General features: G+C 50.6%; 2 protein-coding genes and 1 long non-coding RNA gene across 5 annotated transcripts; 2 read left to right on the forward strand and 1 right to left on the reverse strand.

Moving 5' to 3' along the window:
• Nucleotides 1-7: 7 nt before the first annotated feature.
• Nucleotides 8-5,454, reverse strand: THYN1 (thymocyte nuclear protein 1). 2 transcript variants are annotated; one of them, XM_068172060.1, is made up of 8 exons: nt 5,235-5,454; nt 4,515-4,598; nt 3,340-3,566; nt 2,823-2,891; nt 2,081-2,173; nt 1,388-1,483; nt 660-810; nt 8-578 (listed from the first exon to the last, which is right to left on the reverse strand). In XM_068172060.1, exons 2-8 carry the CDS (start codon nt 4,555-4,557, stop codon nt 532-534), a joined length of 726 nt encoding a protein of 241 aa, XP_068028161.1. In that variant the 5' UTR covers nt 4,558-4,598; nt 5,235-5,454; the 3' UTR covers nt 8-531. The 2 variants fall into 2 exon arrangements, with proteins under 2 accessions (XP_068028161.1, XP_068028160.1); XM_068172059.1 differs by having other exon boundaries at nt 4,515-4,584; nt 5,231-5,454.
• Nucleotides 808-3,561, forward strand: LOC137462061 (uncharacterized). 2 transcript variants are annotated; one of them, XR_010993565.1, is made up of 2 exons: nt 808-2,564; nt 3,034-3,561. It is a non-coding gene; the product is annotated as an uncharacterized lncRNA (long non-coding RNA). The 2 variants fall into 2 exon arrangements; XR_010993566.1 differs by having other exon boundaries at nt 808-1,568.
• On the forward strand, nt 5,436-15,046 carry ACAD8 (acyl-CoA dehydrogenase family member 8). Its single transcript, XM_068172039.1, has 11 exons — nt 5,436-5,565; nt 6,884-6,984; nt 7,350-7,519; nt 8,184-8,293; nt 8,528-8,604; nt 8,856-8,993; nt 9,627-9,762; nt 9,864-9,961; nt 10,160-10,312; nt 13,295-13,397; nt 14,256-15,046. Exons 1-11 carry the CDS (start codon nt 5,484-5,486, stop codon nt 14,306-14,308), a joined length of 1,221 nt encoding a protein of 406 aa, XP_068028140.1. The 5' UTR covers nt 5,436-5,483; the 3' UTR covers nt 14,309-15,046.
• Nucleotides 15,047-16,385: the final 1,339 nt, after the last annotated feature.

The raw sequence follows: 16,385 nt of genomic DNA on the forward strand, positions 1-16,385 counted from the left end.
AGAAAAGAGTTTAGATGGGATGTTGGGGAGAAATTCCTCCTGACTGTGTGGCTGCCACATCCCTGGAAGAGTCCAAAGCCAGGCTGGACAGAGCTTGGAGCAACCTGAGCTAGTGGAAAATGTCCCTGCCCATGGCAGGAGGTGGAATGAGATGATTTTAACGTCTCTTCCAACCCAGGCTATTCAATGATTCTAAATCTTCTGGTTCTAGACAGAACTCAGGGATTCCTTCCTGCAGAAGAATGTCCTTCTGGAGTGCATGGAACTGCACTAGACCCCAAACTAAACAAAGACATACCCATTTCTTTCTCAAGAGATAAATTGCAGATTTTCCTGCTATTAAAACCCAAGTAGCTGCAGTTGATTCGAAAAGGCTTCATTTATTGAAAAAATAAGCAAAAATAACAGTGTGTCAGGGGAAGGGACGTGTGGCTGCAGATCTTGTGGGGGCACATTCGTGGTGCTGTGCTTGAGCAGGTGAACATGAGTTGTGCTGGTGGAGGAGCGGGCTGGGTGGGAGCTGTGCTGCTTTTAATGTGGCTTTTCCTCTTCCAGGCTCAAGACAAAATCAAATTCCTCTGTGGTAAGGAAGGAAAAGCCATCAATGAAACTTCCAGCGTGTCTGACAGAAAGAATCAAGAGTTCTGGGAGGTTCTCACCTTGTGTCAGGGGTTGGATGGACAGACGTTGCCTGGTGAAGAGCATCATGTCCTTGAGGGGCCCCCCATCTGCTTTGTGTGCCAGGTGGTGAGCCTTGATCTCAGACAGGGGGATGAAGCGCTTGGTCATCCTCACAAACTGCACATCCACCTGGCAAGGCAGGGGCAGCACAGGAGCAGGTTGGACAGGGACACAGCCTCCAGACAGCCCATCAAATCTTTGAGGGATAAAGCTGAAGGAAGTGACTGATGTGCACTAATAGCCTGGAAGCTTTGCCTTGCTGAAGGCTAAAAGAGCTTCCCAGGATTTGTGGCAGGTGATTTGTTGGCACTGTGCACCAGCAAGCTGCATCCATGTCACAGACAATGCAAAATTCAGATGTGGGATGTAGCCAGCCCATGAACACTCCCTTCCCTACAATTTAATGTGCCTCAAAACTACAGCTTTGTTTGCTGTGTGCTGACAGTGGTTCTTAGCTCACTTTCCTAACTCAGGGTTCTGCCATGCATGGAGGCCAGCTCTGCAGCCAAGATTTGAAAATTTAGGGAGATACATTTTGGCAGCCTCCTGGAAGGGATTGGGGAAAAAGCAGAGAAAACAGGATTGAATTTTCTCTTGAGAGAGAAAAAGGCAGCTAGATCAGGACAGAAGCTTAAGATTTAAGAGCCTTCTCCCTTCCCTTGGCTTGCACACAGCTTGAACAGCTGTATTTAATAGAATACATTACCATGGACCATTTGGGGTTCTCTTTTCTGCTGGTGGAGTCATAATGAGGATCCTTCTGGTCAAACTGTGTGTGATCAGGGTACGCCTCCTTTACGATCTGAAGCAGAAGGGGAGAAGAAATTTTCCATCAGTTCAAAACACCTGTCAGCAAAGGGCATGAGATGTGAAAAGGAATAATCCCGGTGAAAAATCAGCCTTGCTTTCCCTAAACTCCATTCTAACAGTTTCCTTTACATTTCTTGGGTGGCAGAAGTGCAGAACAGTGAGTGCAGCATCACCTGCTGGAGATCAGTGTGGAAAGAAATGCAGCAGAGGAAAACTGGGTAGCTGATGATGATCTTTGTGATGAGTTCTCCTCTTAAAGAAAAAGCTGTTCTATGCCCTGGTTTTATTCTGCTGCCTTGTGGGCTCTGCTGACTAGAATGTAGTGAGTCAGACTGGAATCAGAGTGTGGAACAACACTTGGCTTGGCTGGGAGTGCCCTGAAATGTCAGCAGGAAAACAGCACAGTGTGGTTCCATCTCTCTGGGGACACACGGCTGAGTCAGCCCTGTAGTGTTGAGCTGAGGTGTCCTGGTCATTCCCTGCTCTCACTGGACAACTCCTGCACTCTTTGGTGCTGGGACAAGCAGTGAGCTGTTTGATAGCCCATTCATTATCACTTCTCCCCTCTCCCCAAAACACAGACACTCACCTTGACAAGGGCCACAATGCCAGGCTCTTTGCAGTTACTGTGGTAGAAGAAGGCCTGCTGCCCAAGTTTCATGGATCTCAGGAAATTCCTTGCCTGTCAGGAGTAAACCAAAGACTTTCAGCTCTTTCCATCAAGCTCTCAGGGCTTCATTAGAAGCAGCCAAGAATAGGAAGCAACAAGAGGAGAGGTAGATGTGCTTCAGAATTACTCAGATAATGTTTCCTACAGTTGTCATAGAGATGTTTTTGTGTTGGAATGAAATTAAGTAAAAACAAGGCTAAAGAGCAAGATCCTGTTGATCAGAAAGTGTGTGGGAATTCAACAGCTCAGCCACCCTTGCCCAGGAGAGTTGTCAGCAAACAGCTCAGAGCAGATCACGTGTAGGGGGATAGGGAATCCTATATAGTACAGGGATCATACACAGCAGGGGAACACACATGGAATTCCTTTGGAACAGAAAGCTGTACACTGACAGAGGATTTGGGTAAGTACAGACTTGCTGTAAGGTATCAAAGGTTGGCCTAAGTGAGAGAAAAACTGCATGACTTGACAGAATATTCCCCAGCCTGAATCTCCCTCTGACCTCGAGGCCACTAAGCAGGAATTGACTTCAGATCCCTGCCAAAATGCACGTGCATGAACAGGCAGAGTGCCCCAAGAGGAAATGCTTCAGGCACAGGAACAAGCTGTGGCAGAGCCAAGTTCTTCTATTGCTATTTCAGTGCCCCCATGTGCTTCCTACCTGGTAGTTCCTTACTCCATCCCAGCAGGTTGTCTGATTAGGCTGAGCTTTCAAGTCGTCAACACTGAACTGCCAAATGAAATGAAAATAAACATTCACTCAGGAGGTTTCTGATCTTTATGGTGTCATTGTCTGCACTGAGCCTAAGCATTTGTTGCTAGCAGCTCCTTCAATTATAGCACAAACCTGACACAATTTTTATCTCCCACAGGGCCTACAGAAAAACCTTTACAAAGCAGCAGTGTAAAGGCAGAGTCTGAAACAGATGCTGCTCCTGTGACCAGCAGCCAAGCATCCTGAGGGGCTGATTTCCTCTTGTATTACATGTATGAAACCCCAAGGTTGTCACCTTGGACAAGAACTTGCTTTTTTCCAATTTCCAGGAGGACAAATGGGTTTTGAGAAGAAAAAAACAACGTGAGTTGCCTGATGCTGTCCCTCAGCATCTGGGCACTAAAGCTGGGCAGGAGTGACCCTGCTGCTGTCCTTTGCTGAGTGAGGGGGTGACAGTGCTCACCTTCACATCCACCCCCTTCTCCAGCCTGCTCTCAGGCTCTGATTTCAGCAGCCAGTGACAATATGTGATCTTGCTTTCCTCCCCACCAGACTCAGATTCTTTTTTCTTCCAGTTCTTCCATCCAGACTTGGAGCTCCCAGCTGGGGGTTTTGCAGACTTCTCTTCTTCCTCCTTATCTGAAGTCTCCTCCTCGGTTTTGGCAATTTTAGCATCAGGCTCTTTTTTATCTTAAAAGACATTGAGATAAAACACATTGTGTGTCAACAGATATTTTTAGTTGTCCAAGCTGGTTTCACACATTTGACTGCAGCAGGAGTTTGGGGCACCCCAGGTGCTCAGGGTAAGGTAGCAGCATTATGCACCAATGGTTCTGAGTATTTCTAATTTGCATCTGAAATAAGTCTATTTTTCTGTGTGCAAAAATGTAGTTTAATACTCCCAGTTAGTAATAAAAAGTCCTCGGGTCAGATCATGTTTGCCCACATGAAGTGTAGTTGATTTTTTTTAATTAATTGCTGAGAAATCAGCTGCAGGCAATGAAGTAGACTTAGGTGAATCTGGTGAGTAAGAGGAACATTCACCAAGCAAACCAAACTATTTCAATTCCTGCAGGAGATGGAAATCTTAGCTTAACCTCCACTGAGCTACCTGTTCAGAAGGGATCCTTTTTTTCTTCAGGACAAAGACGAAAAAACCCCAATTATTAAGAAGTGATTAAGGGATAAAAAGATGGTTATTTGCTAGAGTGGATCAAGCAGATGAGTGGCACAGATGTGCAGGTTTTTCATCTTGTACTTTAAACACCACATCATGCTGCCTCCAGTGCAATGTTCTTGCTCTTTGTTTTTGCAGCTGGTACCACATCAGCTTCCTGGCACTGCACTGGGTGTACTCTGACTGACCGACTCTGCTGTGCAGGACCTGAAAGCTCTGCAAAAATGGGCCAGAATTCCATTTCCTAACCCCCTTGTGCTGGGAATACATCACTGTCCTTATCACACACCTAGCAGGCTTGTCTCAGTCACGCCTGGGTGCTCAGCCCATTTGGCACGGGAAATGCTGTCTGTAAGACACTGCCTGTGAAAGACAGACGGTTAATACGGCTGTCTGTAGTTTCACTATAGCCTGGAACCTCAAATGAGAGATGCTAAATCAGTCAGGATGTCAGCACAGACCTGCTACTGCTCCTTTGTCTCTCTTTCTGCTCGGCCAAGGCATCTCTGGTCTCTCTGAATTATCTTCTCTTCACTGAGAAGCACCTGGTGGACGAGAGAAGGAGGAGGAATTACTGCTCCTTCAGGCGGCCGAGAAAAGTAGAGCTGCAAGCGCTGTAGGGCGAGTGGAGAGCAAATAAATCTTTCCTTAAGCTCAGCCACTTCCTCTATCAGTGTGAATGCTGGCAGGGCTTGGGGACCGCACCCTGGAGCCCTGACGGACACCAGCAGCAGGGCCGGCTCGCTGCTGCACCCGGGCCAGTCCCGAAGGTGCGTGGGCAGAGCGTGGCCCCTCTGCCTTTGGCCCGGGGAGCCGTGCTGCTCTCAGGGCTCAGCCCAGCCTCGCCCCGGCTGCCTGGCTCTGCCAGCCGCTGGCTGTGCTCGCCCGAGCCCCCTCGGGAGCGGCTCCTTCTCCGCACAGCGCCGAACGCCCCCGGGCGCGCTCGCCGCAGGTGCCCGTGCCTGCCAGGGGGGTTCGCTGGCTGGCCCCCAGCGTCGCTGCCAGCCCTCCGGAGCCTGCGGCTCCGCGGAGAGGAGCGGCCCATCCCCTGTCCCCTCTGTCAGCACGGCTCCGAGCCGGCCGCCTCCAGCCAGGCCGGCTGGCATCAACTTTTCCGCCTTCTATGCCAAGCTTTCCCCTGCCTCCCTCCCTCTTTGCCAGCCCTCCCAGCTCCCGCTCACCAGCCCGGGCCGCTGCCGCCTGTCCTGCTCGGGGCGATGAGGATGCTCGCGGTGCCGGGCGGGGAGGAGGAGGAGGAGGAGGAGGAGGAGGAGGAAGCCGCGCTCGGAAGCGGTGCCCGCTATGCAAAGGCCGGGGCAGGGCCGGCTCCCCTCGCTCCCTCCCCGCCCGGGCGGGCGGCGCCGGGGGCAGGACTACAGCTCCCAGCCTGCCCCGCCGGGAGCCGGGAAGCGGAGCGGCCCCGCACGGCCATGGCCATGGCGTGGCGAGCGGCCCCGCGGGCGGCGGCGCGGCTGCTGCTGGGGCGCCGGGGGATCGCGTCCTGCATCGACCGTAAGGAGCTGCCCGGGCCGGGCCGGGACCCCCCCGCGGCCCGGGGGAGGCGGGCTGGGGGAGATGGACAGCGGGTCGGTGGCCCGGGACCTCCTGCCCCCGCCCGGAGGGATGTCCACAGCTGCCCGTGTCACTGCTCCGTGTGTCACCGCTCCCCGTGTCCCTCCTCCCCGTGTCCCTCCTCCCCTGTGTCACCGCTCCCCGTGTCCCTCCTCCCCGTGTCCCTCCTCCCCGGTGTCACCGCTCCCCGTGTCCCTCCTCCCCGTGTCCTGCTGCCGGTCAGGGCGGTGCGGGCGCGGACACCCCGCAGCGGGTACCTGTCAGTGGGACAGAGCCCGCAAGGACAGGTCCTTCCCTCTCTCTCTCCCTCCTTTTACCTCTTTAGACCGTGCTCAGCAGTGGGACAGAGCCCTTCCCCCTGCCAAGGACAGGTCCTTCCCCCTCCCTGTCCCTCCCTTACCTTTGTTAGGTTTTCACGGTTTTTCAGGTTTGATAGAGAATCAAAGAATATCTCTCAAAGAAGGGGGATTATAAAAAAGAAGGAAAGCAGCTTTTTATATAGGCAGACTGACAGGGCAAGGGGGAATGGATTTAAACTAAAAGAGGAGAGATTCAGGTTAGATATTAGAATTGCAGCTGGCACAGGTTGCCCAGAAGTTGTGGATGCCCCATCCCTGGCAGTGCTCGAGGCCACGTTGGACAGGGTCAGGTGTAGTAACAAGATGGTCTTTAGGGACCCTTCCAACCCAAACCGTTCTGGTTCCAGAACACTTTGCAGATGAATTGCTTCCATGTCTAAATGTAACAACATTTAAAACTGAAGAAGCAGCATAGCTGTGAATTTCAGGAGAGGAACAAAACAATGTTGGATCTGTGTGTCGGTGAAGCAGGAGGTTTCAAATGCAGAACCTAACTTAAGCTTTAGATGCTGTTTCCAAACAGCTGCTTTATTCTTTATTTGCTTCCAAGTTTCCTTTCTTTGAAGTCCCAGCACTGCTCCCTCAGATTTCTTTAGCACAGACTTAGTGAGATGGAGTGACTGTGCTCTGTCCTGGCTTTCTGATGTAGTTAGCACGGAGCAGACAGAGACAGCTGGGATCTTGGATTTGTTTTGTCCCAAGAAAGCCCCTCACAAAGCCCCCTGCTCTCAGCACAGTTCCTTATATTCCTGAGGAACAGAGAAATGGCCTCTGCAGCAGAGACCCGAAACTGTTTGTGTGAGTTAAGGGGCACCTCGAAATTGTTTGAGGTATAGACAAGGTAGTTGTGCTGCTTTCCCTCAACAGACACACGTTCTCATGTATTCCTGCTTTTCTAGCATCCACTGGACTCACTGAGGATCAGAAGGAATTCCAAAAAGTTGCCCTTGATTTTGCTACCAAGGAGATGGCTCCTTACATGGCTGAGTGGGATGAGAAGGTAGGACAGCCTCACAAGGGTTGTACCACTCCCTTTTTCCTCCCTTAGGACGTTGTGACCCACAGGTCTCACTGAGGGGTTCCTTCAATAGCTCTGGAGGTTGTCATTGAAGCTGCTGCTGTAGCTGGGGGAGGGGAAATCATCAGAAATACCTTGAAGCTTTCCTAGCCAGGTTATTCAATCACCTGGATCTTGGATTCACTGCAGAAGACGGAATGTGTCGGTGTCGGTACCACCTCTTCTTTGACCCACCCAGCTGACTTAAACTCTGCAGGATGGTGGGACTCAAACTGGTAGCCCAGGGCTACCCAAAGGGACTGAACTAACCCTCAATATTCATTGGGATGTCTCTCCTGCCCCAATAGGAGATATTCCCTGTGGAAACGATGCGGAAGGCAGCCCAGCTAGGATTTGGTGGGATCTATGTGAAACCAGATGTTGGTGGCTCTGGATTGTCACGGCTTGACACCTCCATAATCTTTGAAGCTCTGTCAACAGGATGTACCAGCACCACTGCTTACATGAGCATCCACAAGTGAGTGTGTCTGTGCAGGGGTGGATGGTGTCAGCCTGGCTGCTCTGCGGGCTCTAAATCCAGCTGGAGGCAGCTCCCTCGCTGCTGCACATTATTTATATATTTAAATGGTGACCTCGAGTACACACATCCCCCTGAGGATCCCTGGACAGCAGTAAACAAATAGGCCACAAGGACTGAGATGCCACCAAGAAGTAATTTTAGCTTTCTGGCACGCAAGATGGGATTAAGTTCTGGATTTTGTTCTCTGCTCTGCCACTTAAGCTGTCTATAGATAGTAACCTGCCTGGAAAAAGCCTTTGTGCCTTGGCCATGCTGTGACAGAGCCCAGAGGCACCACCTGACCCCGGGGCTGTCCTGCTTGTACAGACATGTCCAGTGACAGGTCACTTGGCACAGAGAGCTGCAATGATGCTCCTCTTTCTTCAGGTGCACTTTTCTGGAGAGGGAGCAGGGCTGGGCATGGAGGAGAGACTGAGGCTCTTAAGCAGGAGCCTGCTGTTCCACAGGGCAGTGGGTCTGTGGTGAATGCAAGGTGTAACAATACATTTTCAAGCCTCGGGGCTTGTGGCTCAGCTCTGTGGAGCTTTCCTGTGTTCAGCCAGGGATGTTCTTGTACAACCTATGTTCAATCCTGAATGCTGCTCCTTCTCTCCCACCCCAGCATGTGTGTTTGGATGATTGACACCTTTGGCAACGAGGAGCAGCGCCGCAGGTTCTGCCCATCGCTCTGCAGCATGGAAAAGTTTGCCTCTTACTGCCTGACTGAGCCAGGTGAGCATCAGCAACCAGGACATCTTCTCCTCTCTCTTTAAGTGCACCATGAAGATTGCAAAGGTCTGGAGGTGAAACGTTTCTTTCCATATTCATTTGTGAAGTTGGGGAGAGGCAGATGATGATTGCTGAGATGCTCTTGGTACAAACTCAGGTGTCAGGGTATGTTCACAGGGAGAAGTTCCAGGTTCTGGTTCTTCTGTTTCATTGGCTTCTTCCTTGCTTCTCAAATAGGGAGTGGCAGTGATGCAGCTTCCCTGCTGACCTCAGCTCAGAGGAAGGGGGATACCTACGTCCTGAATGGCTCCAAGGTACCTCTTTGCTCCTGCTAAAGTGGCCTGGGTCTCACTGTCCTTGCCATTCCTGCTGTCTCCTCACCTCTGTGCATTCTCCCAAGGCAAGACGTGCTCTGCAGAGCTTTCACCAGCTGGGTCCCTAAATGCCTCTGGCTGTGAGGTCTTTGCCTCTCCATTTCTGCAGCCTGCCAGCTGCTGCTGTGGGCTCGGGGTTAGTTTGCAAAACCCCCCCAAAGCCTCACTTTTCTCGTTGTGCCCTCCTGCAGGCCTTCATCAGCGGGGGAGGTGACACCGATGTGTACGTGGTCATGTGTCGCACAGGGGGCCCAGGCCCCAAGGGCATCTCCTGCCTCGTGCTGGAGAAGGGAATGCCAGGGCTCAGCTTTGGCAAGAAGGAGAAGAAGGTAAGAGGCTTGGCTTGTGCTTCCTGTGTGCTTGAGGGAAGTGCAGGAGAGAGATCACAGAACCACAGAATCACCGAGATTGGAAAGACCTCCAAGACCATTGAGTCCAACCTGTGACTGATCCTCACTTGTCAGCCAGAGCTCTGAGTGCCACATCCAGGCATTCCTTAAACACCTGCAGGGGTGGTGGCTCAGTTATCTCCTTTGACAGCCCATTCCAATGCCTGACAGCCTTTCCCATGGAGAAATTCTTCCTGATGTTCAATCTGAGCCTGCCCTGCACAGCTTGAGGCTGTGTCCTGTGGTCCCCGTGAGCTTGTCTGTGCAAAGCATTAGGGATCTCTTCCTGGATGGGCTTGGAGTCCCAGACTGGCATGGTTTTACCAAGTGGTGAAGTTTGCCCAATACCCATCCCTTTGGTAAATGAAGGATTTTAGTCTTGGGAACATCAAGATTTGCGCCTCTTCTCAAAAACACCCATTCCAGTTCCCACACTGAGGCCAAACCATGCAGACAACGGGTGCTTTGTGCCAGCTTGGCAGTGAGACCGAGGGGTTGGGAGCAGGCTGGTGGTTCTGTGCTGGATTTGTGCTGCTCCTCAGGCAGTCTGGAAGGAGCTCTGTTTTTTCCCAGGTAGGCTGGAATTCCCAGCCAACTCGAGCTGTGATCTTTGAGGACTGCGTTGTTCCTGTGGGCAACCGGCTGGGAGCCGAAGGGCAGGGGTTCAGCATCGCCATGCAGGGCCTCAATGGAGGCAGGATAAACATCGGTGAGAAAGCCAAAGGGAGCCAAGGGAGGAGGGCAGGATCTTCTTGTTGCCTGTCTGACGTAGCTTCACCTTCACTCTCTGTCCTTGGCTTCCCCCACCAGCTTCTTGTTCGTTAGGAGCTGCTCACGCCTCGGTTCTCCTGGCTCAGGAGCACCTCACTGTCCGCAAACAGTTCGGGGAACCCCTCGCCAACAACCAGGTGAGCCCCGCAGCAGCCGAGGGATGGCCCGGAGGCGAGGGATGGCCCTTCATCCTGGAAGGGCCATGCCCCCTTCACAGGGAGAAGCCACGAACACGCGTTCCTGAGCGAGGAAGGCCTGAGCGCTGCCTGGCGGTGCTGGGGCTGTGGCCGGGAGCCCTGGGAGGTGCTGACGGAGCTCTCCTGTGGCTCTGGCAGTACCTGCAGTTCCGGCTGGCGGAGATGGCCACTCGGCTGCTGGCGGCGCGGCTCATGGTGCGCAACGCGGCGTGGGCGCTGCAGGAGGGCCGGGAGGACGCGGCCGTGCTCTGCTCCATGGCCAAGCTCTTTGCCACCGACGAGTGCTTCGGGGTAGGTCCCTCCGGCGCCTCTTGGGGTGCTCATTACAAGCTTGGAGACGCCCCACTTAGTGCCCAGGGTGTCAGGGAGAAGTTTGTTCTTCCCCCTGAAAAATCTTAATTTAAAAAAAAAAAAAAAAAAAATCTTAAAATTAATCTTTAAATTATTTAATTTTTAATTATTTTATTAAATTATTATTTATTTTAAATTTATTTTTAATCTTTAATTATTTCTTAAATTAATTAGTTCTTTAAATTATTTAAATTATTTAGATTTAAATTTATTTAATTCAAATTATTTAATTAACATCAATTAATTCAAAATTAATTCACAATTAAAATTACAATTAAAATTAATTTATTAAAATTACTAAATACTTTATTATTAAATTTAAATTATTTATTAAATAATCAAATTATTATATTTAAGCATTAATAATTTAATTAATTAGTAATGTTTAACATTAAAATTGAGATAAATTAATCTTAAATTAAGATGAATTTAAGTTCTAAATTACATCTTTTAAAAAAATCTTAAATTTAAAAAAATCTTAATTTTTTTTTTTAAAGATTATAAAAAATCTTAATTTTTTTTTTAAGGATTATAAAAAATCTTAACATTTTTAAGATGTAATCCTAAATCTTAATTTAAAGATTAAGATCTTTAAATCTTAAATTGGTGAACCAAAACCAGTACACGACCCAAAGCCAAGCTCAAGAGCCGGGAACCTCATTTGAGGATGGGATGTTTTATAAGCCATGTGGAGGCTGCAGGATTAATCTGAGACATTTAAAACATCTCTCCACGTTCTTCCTACACCACTTCCTAGGGGGCCAAAAGGGGGAGAGGACAGGGAGCAGAACATTTTTATTTTCCAAGGATTATTTGCATGTTGCAGGGTGATTCGTTCCTAGGCAGCAAGTGGTCTTTCCTAGACCGCTGAAAAATTACATTATTGCTTTGAAAATTATCACTTTGAAAAACACCTTATTTTGTTAGCTTATCAAAATGGCCCCATAAAGAGAAAGCCAGAAGAGGGGAAAAGAGCACTTGACACATCCTAGCCCAGGGTCATTTAGAAGCTATTTCTGTGCTCATCAATGTGAATTTTTGCTGTTTTCACGTTTTCCACCCCAAACTGGGGACAGCGCGCGCGGAGTCGCGTTTCCATGGGAACAGCGCGCTGCCAGCCCCGCCCCTGAGTGGCCGCCAGGTGGCGATCGGGCGCTTCGGGTTTGCAAACGGAAAATTCAGCAAAAATCGCCTTATTCCCTAAAAATACCCATCCCTGGGCATCTGTACCCATATCTGGGTATCCCTACCCATCCCCCAGTATCTGCGCCCATCCCTGGGTGTCTCTGTACCCATCCCTGGGTATCCCTACCCATCCCTGGGTATGTGTACCCATATCTAGGTATCTCTGTACCCATCCCTGGGTGTCTCTGTACCCATCCCTGGATATCTATACCCATCCCTGGGTATCTCTGCACCCATCCCTGGGTATCTGTACCCATATCTGGGTGTCTGTACCCATTCCTATGTATCTATACCTATCCCTGGGTATCTCTGTACCCATTCCTGGATATCTCTGTACCCATCCCTGGGTATCTGTACCCATCTCTGAATATCTCTGTACCCATTCCTGGGTATCTGTACCCATCCCTGGGTATCTCTGTACCCATCCCTGGGTGTCTCTGTACCCATCCCTGGGTATCTGTACCCGTCCCTGGGTATCTCTGTACCCATCCCTGGGTATCTCTGTACCCATCCCTGGGTGTCTCTGTACCCATCCCTGGGTATCTGTACCCGTCCCTGGGTATCTCTGTACCCATCCCTGGGTATCTCTGTACCCATCCCTGGGTATCTGTACTCATCCCTGGGTATCTCTACTCATCCCTGGGTATCTCTGCACCCATCCCTGGGTATCTCTGTGCCCATCCCTGGGTATCTCTGTACCCATCCCTGGGTATCTGTACTCATCCCTGGGTATCTCTACTCATCCCTGGGTATCTCTGTACCCATCCCTGGATATCTCTGTACCCATCCCTGGATATCTCTGTACCCATCCCTCAGTATCTGCGTCCATCCCTGGGTATCTCTGCGCCCATCCCTGGGTATCTGTACCCATCTCTGGGTATCTCTGTACCCATCCCTGGATATCTATACCCATCCCTGGGTATCTCTGTACCCATCCCTGGGTATCTCTGTACCCATCCCTGGGTATCTGTACTCATCCCTGGGTATCTCTGCACCCATCCCTGGGTATCTGTACCCATCCCTGGGTATCTCTGTACCCATCTCTGGGTATCTCTGTACCCATCCCTGGATATCTCTGTATCCATCCCTGGATATCTCTGTACCCATCCCTCAGTATCTGCGTCCATCCCTGGGTATCTCTGTGCCCATCCCTGGGTATCTGTACCCATCTCTGGGTATCTGTGCCCATCCCTGGGTATCTCTATACCCATCCCTGGGTATCTGTACCCGTCCCTGTGTATCTCTGTACCCATCCCTGGGTATCTCTGTACCCATCTCTGGGTATCTCTACCCATATCTGGGTGTCTGTACCCATTCCTATGTATCTATACCTATCCCTGGGTATCTCTGTACCCATTCCTGGATATCTCTGTACCCATCGCTGGATATATCTGTACCCATCCCTGGGTGTCTCTGTACCCATCCCTGGGTATCTGTACCCACCTCTGGGTGTCTGTACCCATCTCTGGGTATCTCTTACCCACCCCTAGGTATTGCTGTACCCATCCCTGGTTATTTCTGTGCATTCTGTTCACATAAGCACACCCTTCATGTGAAACAGGGAAAGTGATAGCACCGAGGGCAGCACTGATGGGGCCTGACAGTCACACCACGTTTTTAAGAGATGGGATTAGGTGACCAGGAAAAAAAAGCGAGCCCAGGTTTCTGGGTCCGTACCGAGCTTCTGCCACTGTTGTGTCGTGCACGAGTCGCCTCACAGCAGTGTTATCCCCTTAGATCTGTAACCAGGCTCTGCAGATGCACGGGGGCTACGGCTACCTGAAGGATTACGCGGTGCAGCAGTTCGTGCGAGACATCAGAGTCCACCAGATCCTGGAAGGTAAAAGACGTTCCTATTACAAGTGAAGTGGCAGTGGGGTTAGGAGAAAAACTCCCCTGGAGGCCCCTACCTTCCCACATGAGTCTGATTGTTGGGTTTCAGAGCCTTGCTCTGCTCTGAGCATGAAGTGTGCCGTGTGTGAGCGCCCTGGCCAGGAGCTCTGCCTGTGTGGGAGCAGAGGAGGATCTTTAGTTGGCTATTTTAGGATTCTTACAGCAGAGGAAGATATTTAGTTGTCATGTTAGCAGTGCCTCTGTCCAATTTCATCCCATTACTCCTGGCCACGTGATGATTCTCCCTAACAATTCCTCTCCTGTGATTTTGGTCTGTTTGCTCTCCTTGACACCGTGTCTCTAACAGTAGACACGTGTAACATGGTGTCTCTAACAGTGATTTTGATCTGTTTGCTCTCCTTGACACCGTGTCTCTAACAGTATCTGGCCTTTTCTAATCTCACTTTAGCCTCCTAAATATTTTGTTTTCCCTGCTTTGAAATCCCCTCACCTACAACCAGGGTGCCTGGTAAGGGACATGTTCTTTCTTACACCGAGTGGGTTTGCAGCCTGTGTTTGGTGTATGTGTTAAATGTACAGCAGAGAGCTCAGATGTTGCTAGAAATCCAGTTCTGCTCAATGCCTGGTCCTGCATCCTCCCAGCAGCACCAGCTTTCCCAAGCAATATGCTGGCACTTGGCAGTTGGCTTTTGGCCCAACCCCTCCTAAATGCCACTTCAGCTGGTGGGAAGAGCTCCTCTGTGCTGTCAACTGCACATCAGGGGAGAGTTCTTTTGGCCTTGTGAGGGGAAAATACTGCACCATGCCTTAGCTGTGTTTCCTTTGCATCCCCATCCTGCTCCAGGTACCAACGAGGTCATGAGGATGATTGTGGCCAGGAATCTGCTACAGGGCTGAAGCCAGGAGCCTTAAAATCCCTCCATCTGTTACAGCTCGGCCTGTTTCCCTCCCCTGCTGGCCAACTCCCTCCCTGGGAGTGGAGAGGGGGATACCCCAGTGGAAACAGCCTTCCTGCCTTAGCCACAGCTGGGTGGCACAGCTGCATGCCGTGCCTGGCAGAGCTGCTGTCACCAGGCTGGCATTGTGCAGCCAGAAATCAAAGCTGTGAATGCAAGCCTCTGTCTCCAAATCCTGCTCCTGGCCTGCTTGCCACACATCCTCCTTGGAAAAAGGAACACCAGAGCTGCTGCTCACCTCTGCTGAGTCAGGACTGAAATGGCAGCCTCGGACAGAGGCGTGCCCTGAGCCCATGGGATCACTGAAATCATTGTTTTGAAGGAATTAACTGCTCACAGCACCCCTGGGAACAGATGATCACAGGCTCTAACCAGAGCTTTTAATCCCTGAATGCCTCTTCTTTAGCTAGAAGCACTCCCTCTTTTCCCAGCAAACTTTTCCTGATGTCCCAACCACTGCTTGTTCTCTGTATTCCCACCACATCTTGGTGCTTAATCTCAAAGAAGCCTTTGCAGCACAAAAGTGCAAATGGAGAACTAAATTTATGTACAGAAATAATGAGTTCTGTGTCTCCAGTCAGTCAGACTGTGAACAATGTAAGGGGAGTAAAATTATTGGTAAATTAAACTGTTTTTTCCTCTCGGGCTTGGAATCAATAAAGCAATGATGGAAATGTTACTGGAGTGGAAGTTATGATAATTTCCTTCTGTGGTATTTCAGGTGTTTAAACAGAAGTAACAGGGAATTTTTGAAGTAGTTGTTGCAAAATAGTTCTGCTTGAGGGCTTTTTAGGTAATGTCTTTGTTAACCCCTTCAGGACAGCCAGCTGTTTCTTCTCAGCAGTACTTGGCAGGGGGAAGATGACAGAGCATTAGCAGGAGAGTCATGGAATGACTTAGGTTGGAAGGGATCTTAAAACCCTTAAACTCATTCCAGCCCCTGCCGTGTGCAGGGACACCTGCCACTTGTTTGATCTCAGTTTCTACTGGTGCTGGCAGGCCCTGAATATCCCCTCCCTCATTTTATTGCACATTGAATTTGCCCCACAGGGCAGCGAGGGCAGTTTAAAAGATAAACACCTGTGCCTCAGTCACCTGCCCACTGGGGAGACCTTCTACCTGCCCAGGGATGGATGTCCTGGGGCTGGGAGGGTCTCTGGACAGTGAGAAGGGGTCTCTGGCTGGCAGGGAGGGGTCTCCAGCCCAGGGTCCCTGTGTGAAGTCTCTCTCCAGGGTCTCCATGGGGAGTTTCTGGCCAGAGGCCACTGTCTGGGGTCTCTCCCCGGGATCTCTGTCGTGGGTCCCTGCCCGGGGTCTCAGTGCAGGTTCTCTTCTGGGGGGCTCTGTTGTGGGCCTGTCTGTGGGATCCCTGCCTGGGGGCTCTCTGTGGGGGTTCTCTCCCGGGGGTCCCTGTCCGTGGTCTCAGCCTGGGTTCTCTCCTGGGGCTCTCTCTCAGTCTGGGCTCTCTCCTGGTGCTCTCTTTCCATGTTCTCTATCCCATCTCTCTATCCACGTTCTCTATCCCTGTTCCCTGTCCATGTTCTCTATCCCTGTTCCCTGTCCATGTTCTCTATCCCTGTTCCCTGTCCATGTTCTCTATCCCTGTTCCCTGTCCATGTTCTCTATCCATGTTCTCTGTCCATGTTCCCAGTCCATGTTCTCTATCCATGTTCTCTGTCCCTGTTCCCTGTACATGTTCTTTATCCACGTTCTCTATCCATGTTCCCTGTCCACGTTCTCTGTCCCATCTCTCTATCCATGCTCTCTAGCCCATCTCTCTGTCCATGTTCTCTATCCCTGTTCCCTGTCCATGTTCGCTATTCATGTTCTCTATCCCTGTTCCCTGTCCATGTTCCCAGTCCATGTTCTCTATCCCTGTTCCATGTTCTCTATCCCTGCTCTCCATCCCTGTTCCCAGTCCATGTTCTCTATCCCTGTTCCCAGTCCATGTTCCCTGTCCATGTTCTCTATCCCTGTTCCCTGTCCATGTTCCCAGTCCATGTTCCCAGTCCACGTTC

The sequence above is a fragment of the Anomalospiza imberbis genome, chromosome 24 (genome assembly GCF_031753505.1).
Source record: "Anomalospiza imberbis isolate Cuckoo-Finch-1a 21T00152 chromosome 24, ASM3175350v1, whole genome shotgun sequence".
Lineage (NCBI taxonomy): Eukaryota > Metazoa > Chordata > Aves > Passeriformes > Viduidae > Anomalospiza > Anomalospiza imberbis.

Bases quoted from the DNA above. Each gene is read 5' to 3' on its own strand.
- THYN1 (XM_068172060.1), bottom strand. From the start codon at position 4,557: ATGCCTTGGCCGAGCAGAAAGAGAGACAAAGGAGCAGTAGCAG. The intron at 3,567-4,514 runs GTCTGTGCTGAC...ATGTCTTTTAAG, and splicing joins AGACAAAGGAGCAGTAGCAG to ATAAAAAAGAGCCTGATGCT. The intron at 811-1,387 runs GTAATGTATTCT...CTGCCTTGCCAG, and splicing joins AGAACCCCAAATGGTCCATG to GTGGATGTGCAGTTTGTGAG.
- ACAD8 (XM_068172039.1), top strand. From the start codon at position 5,484: ATGGCCATGGCGTGGCGAGCGGCCCCGCGGGCGGCGGCGCGGCTGCTG. The intron at 8,294-8,527 runs GTGAGCATCAGC...CTTCTCAAATAG, and splicing joins TTACTGCCTGACTGAGCCAG to GGAGTGGCAGTGATGCAGCT. The intron at 8,605-8,855 runs GTACCTCTTTGC...GCCCTCCTGCAG, and splicing joins ACGTCCTGAATGGCTCCAAG to GCCTTCATCAGCGGGGGAGG.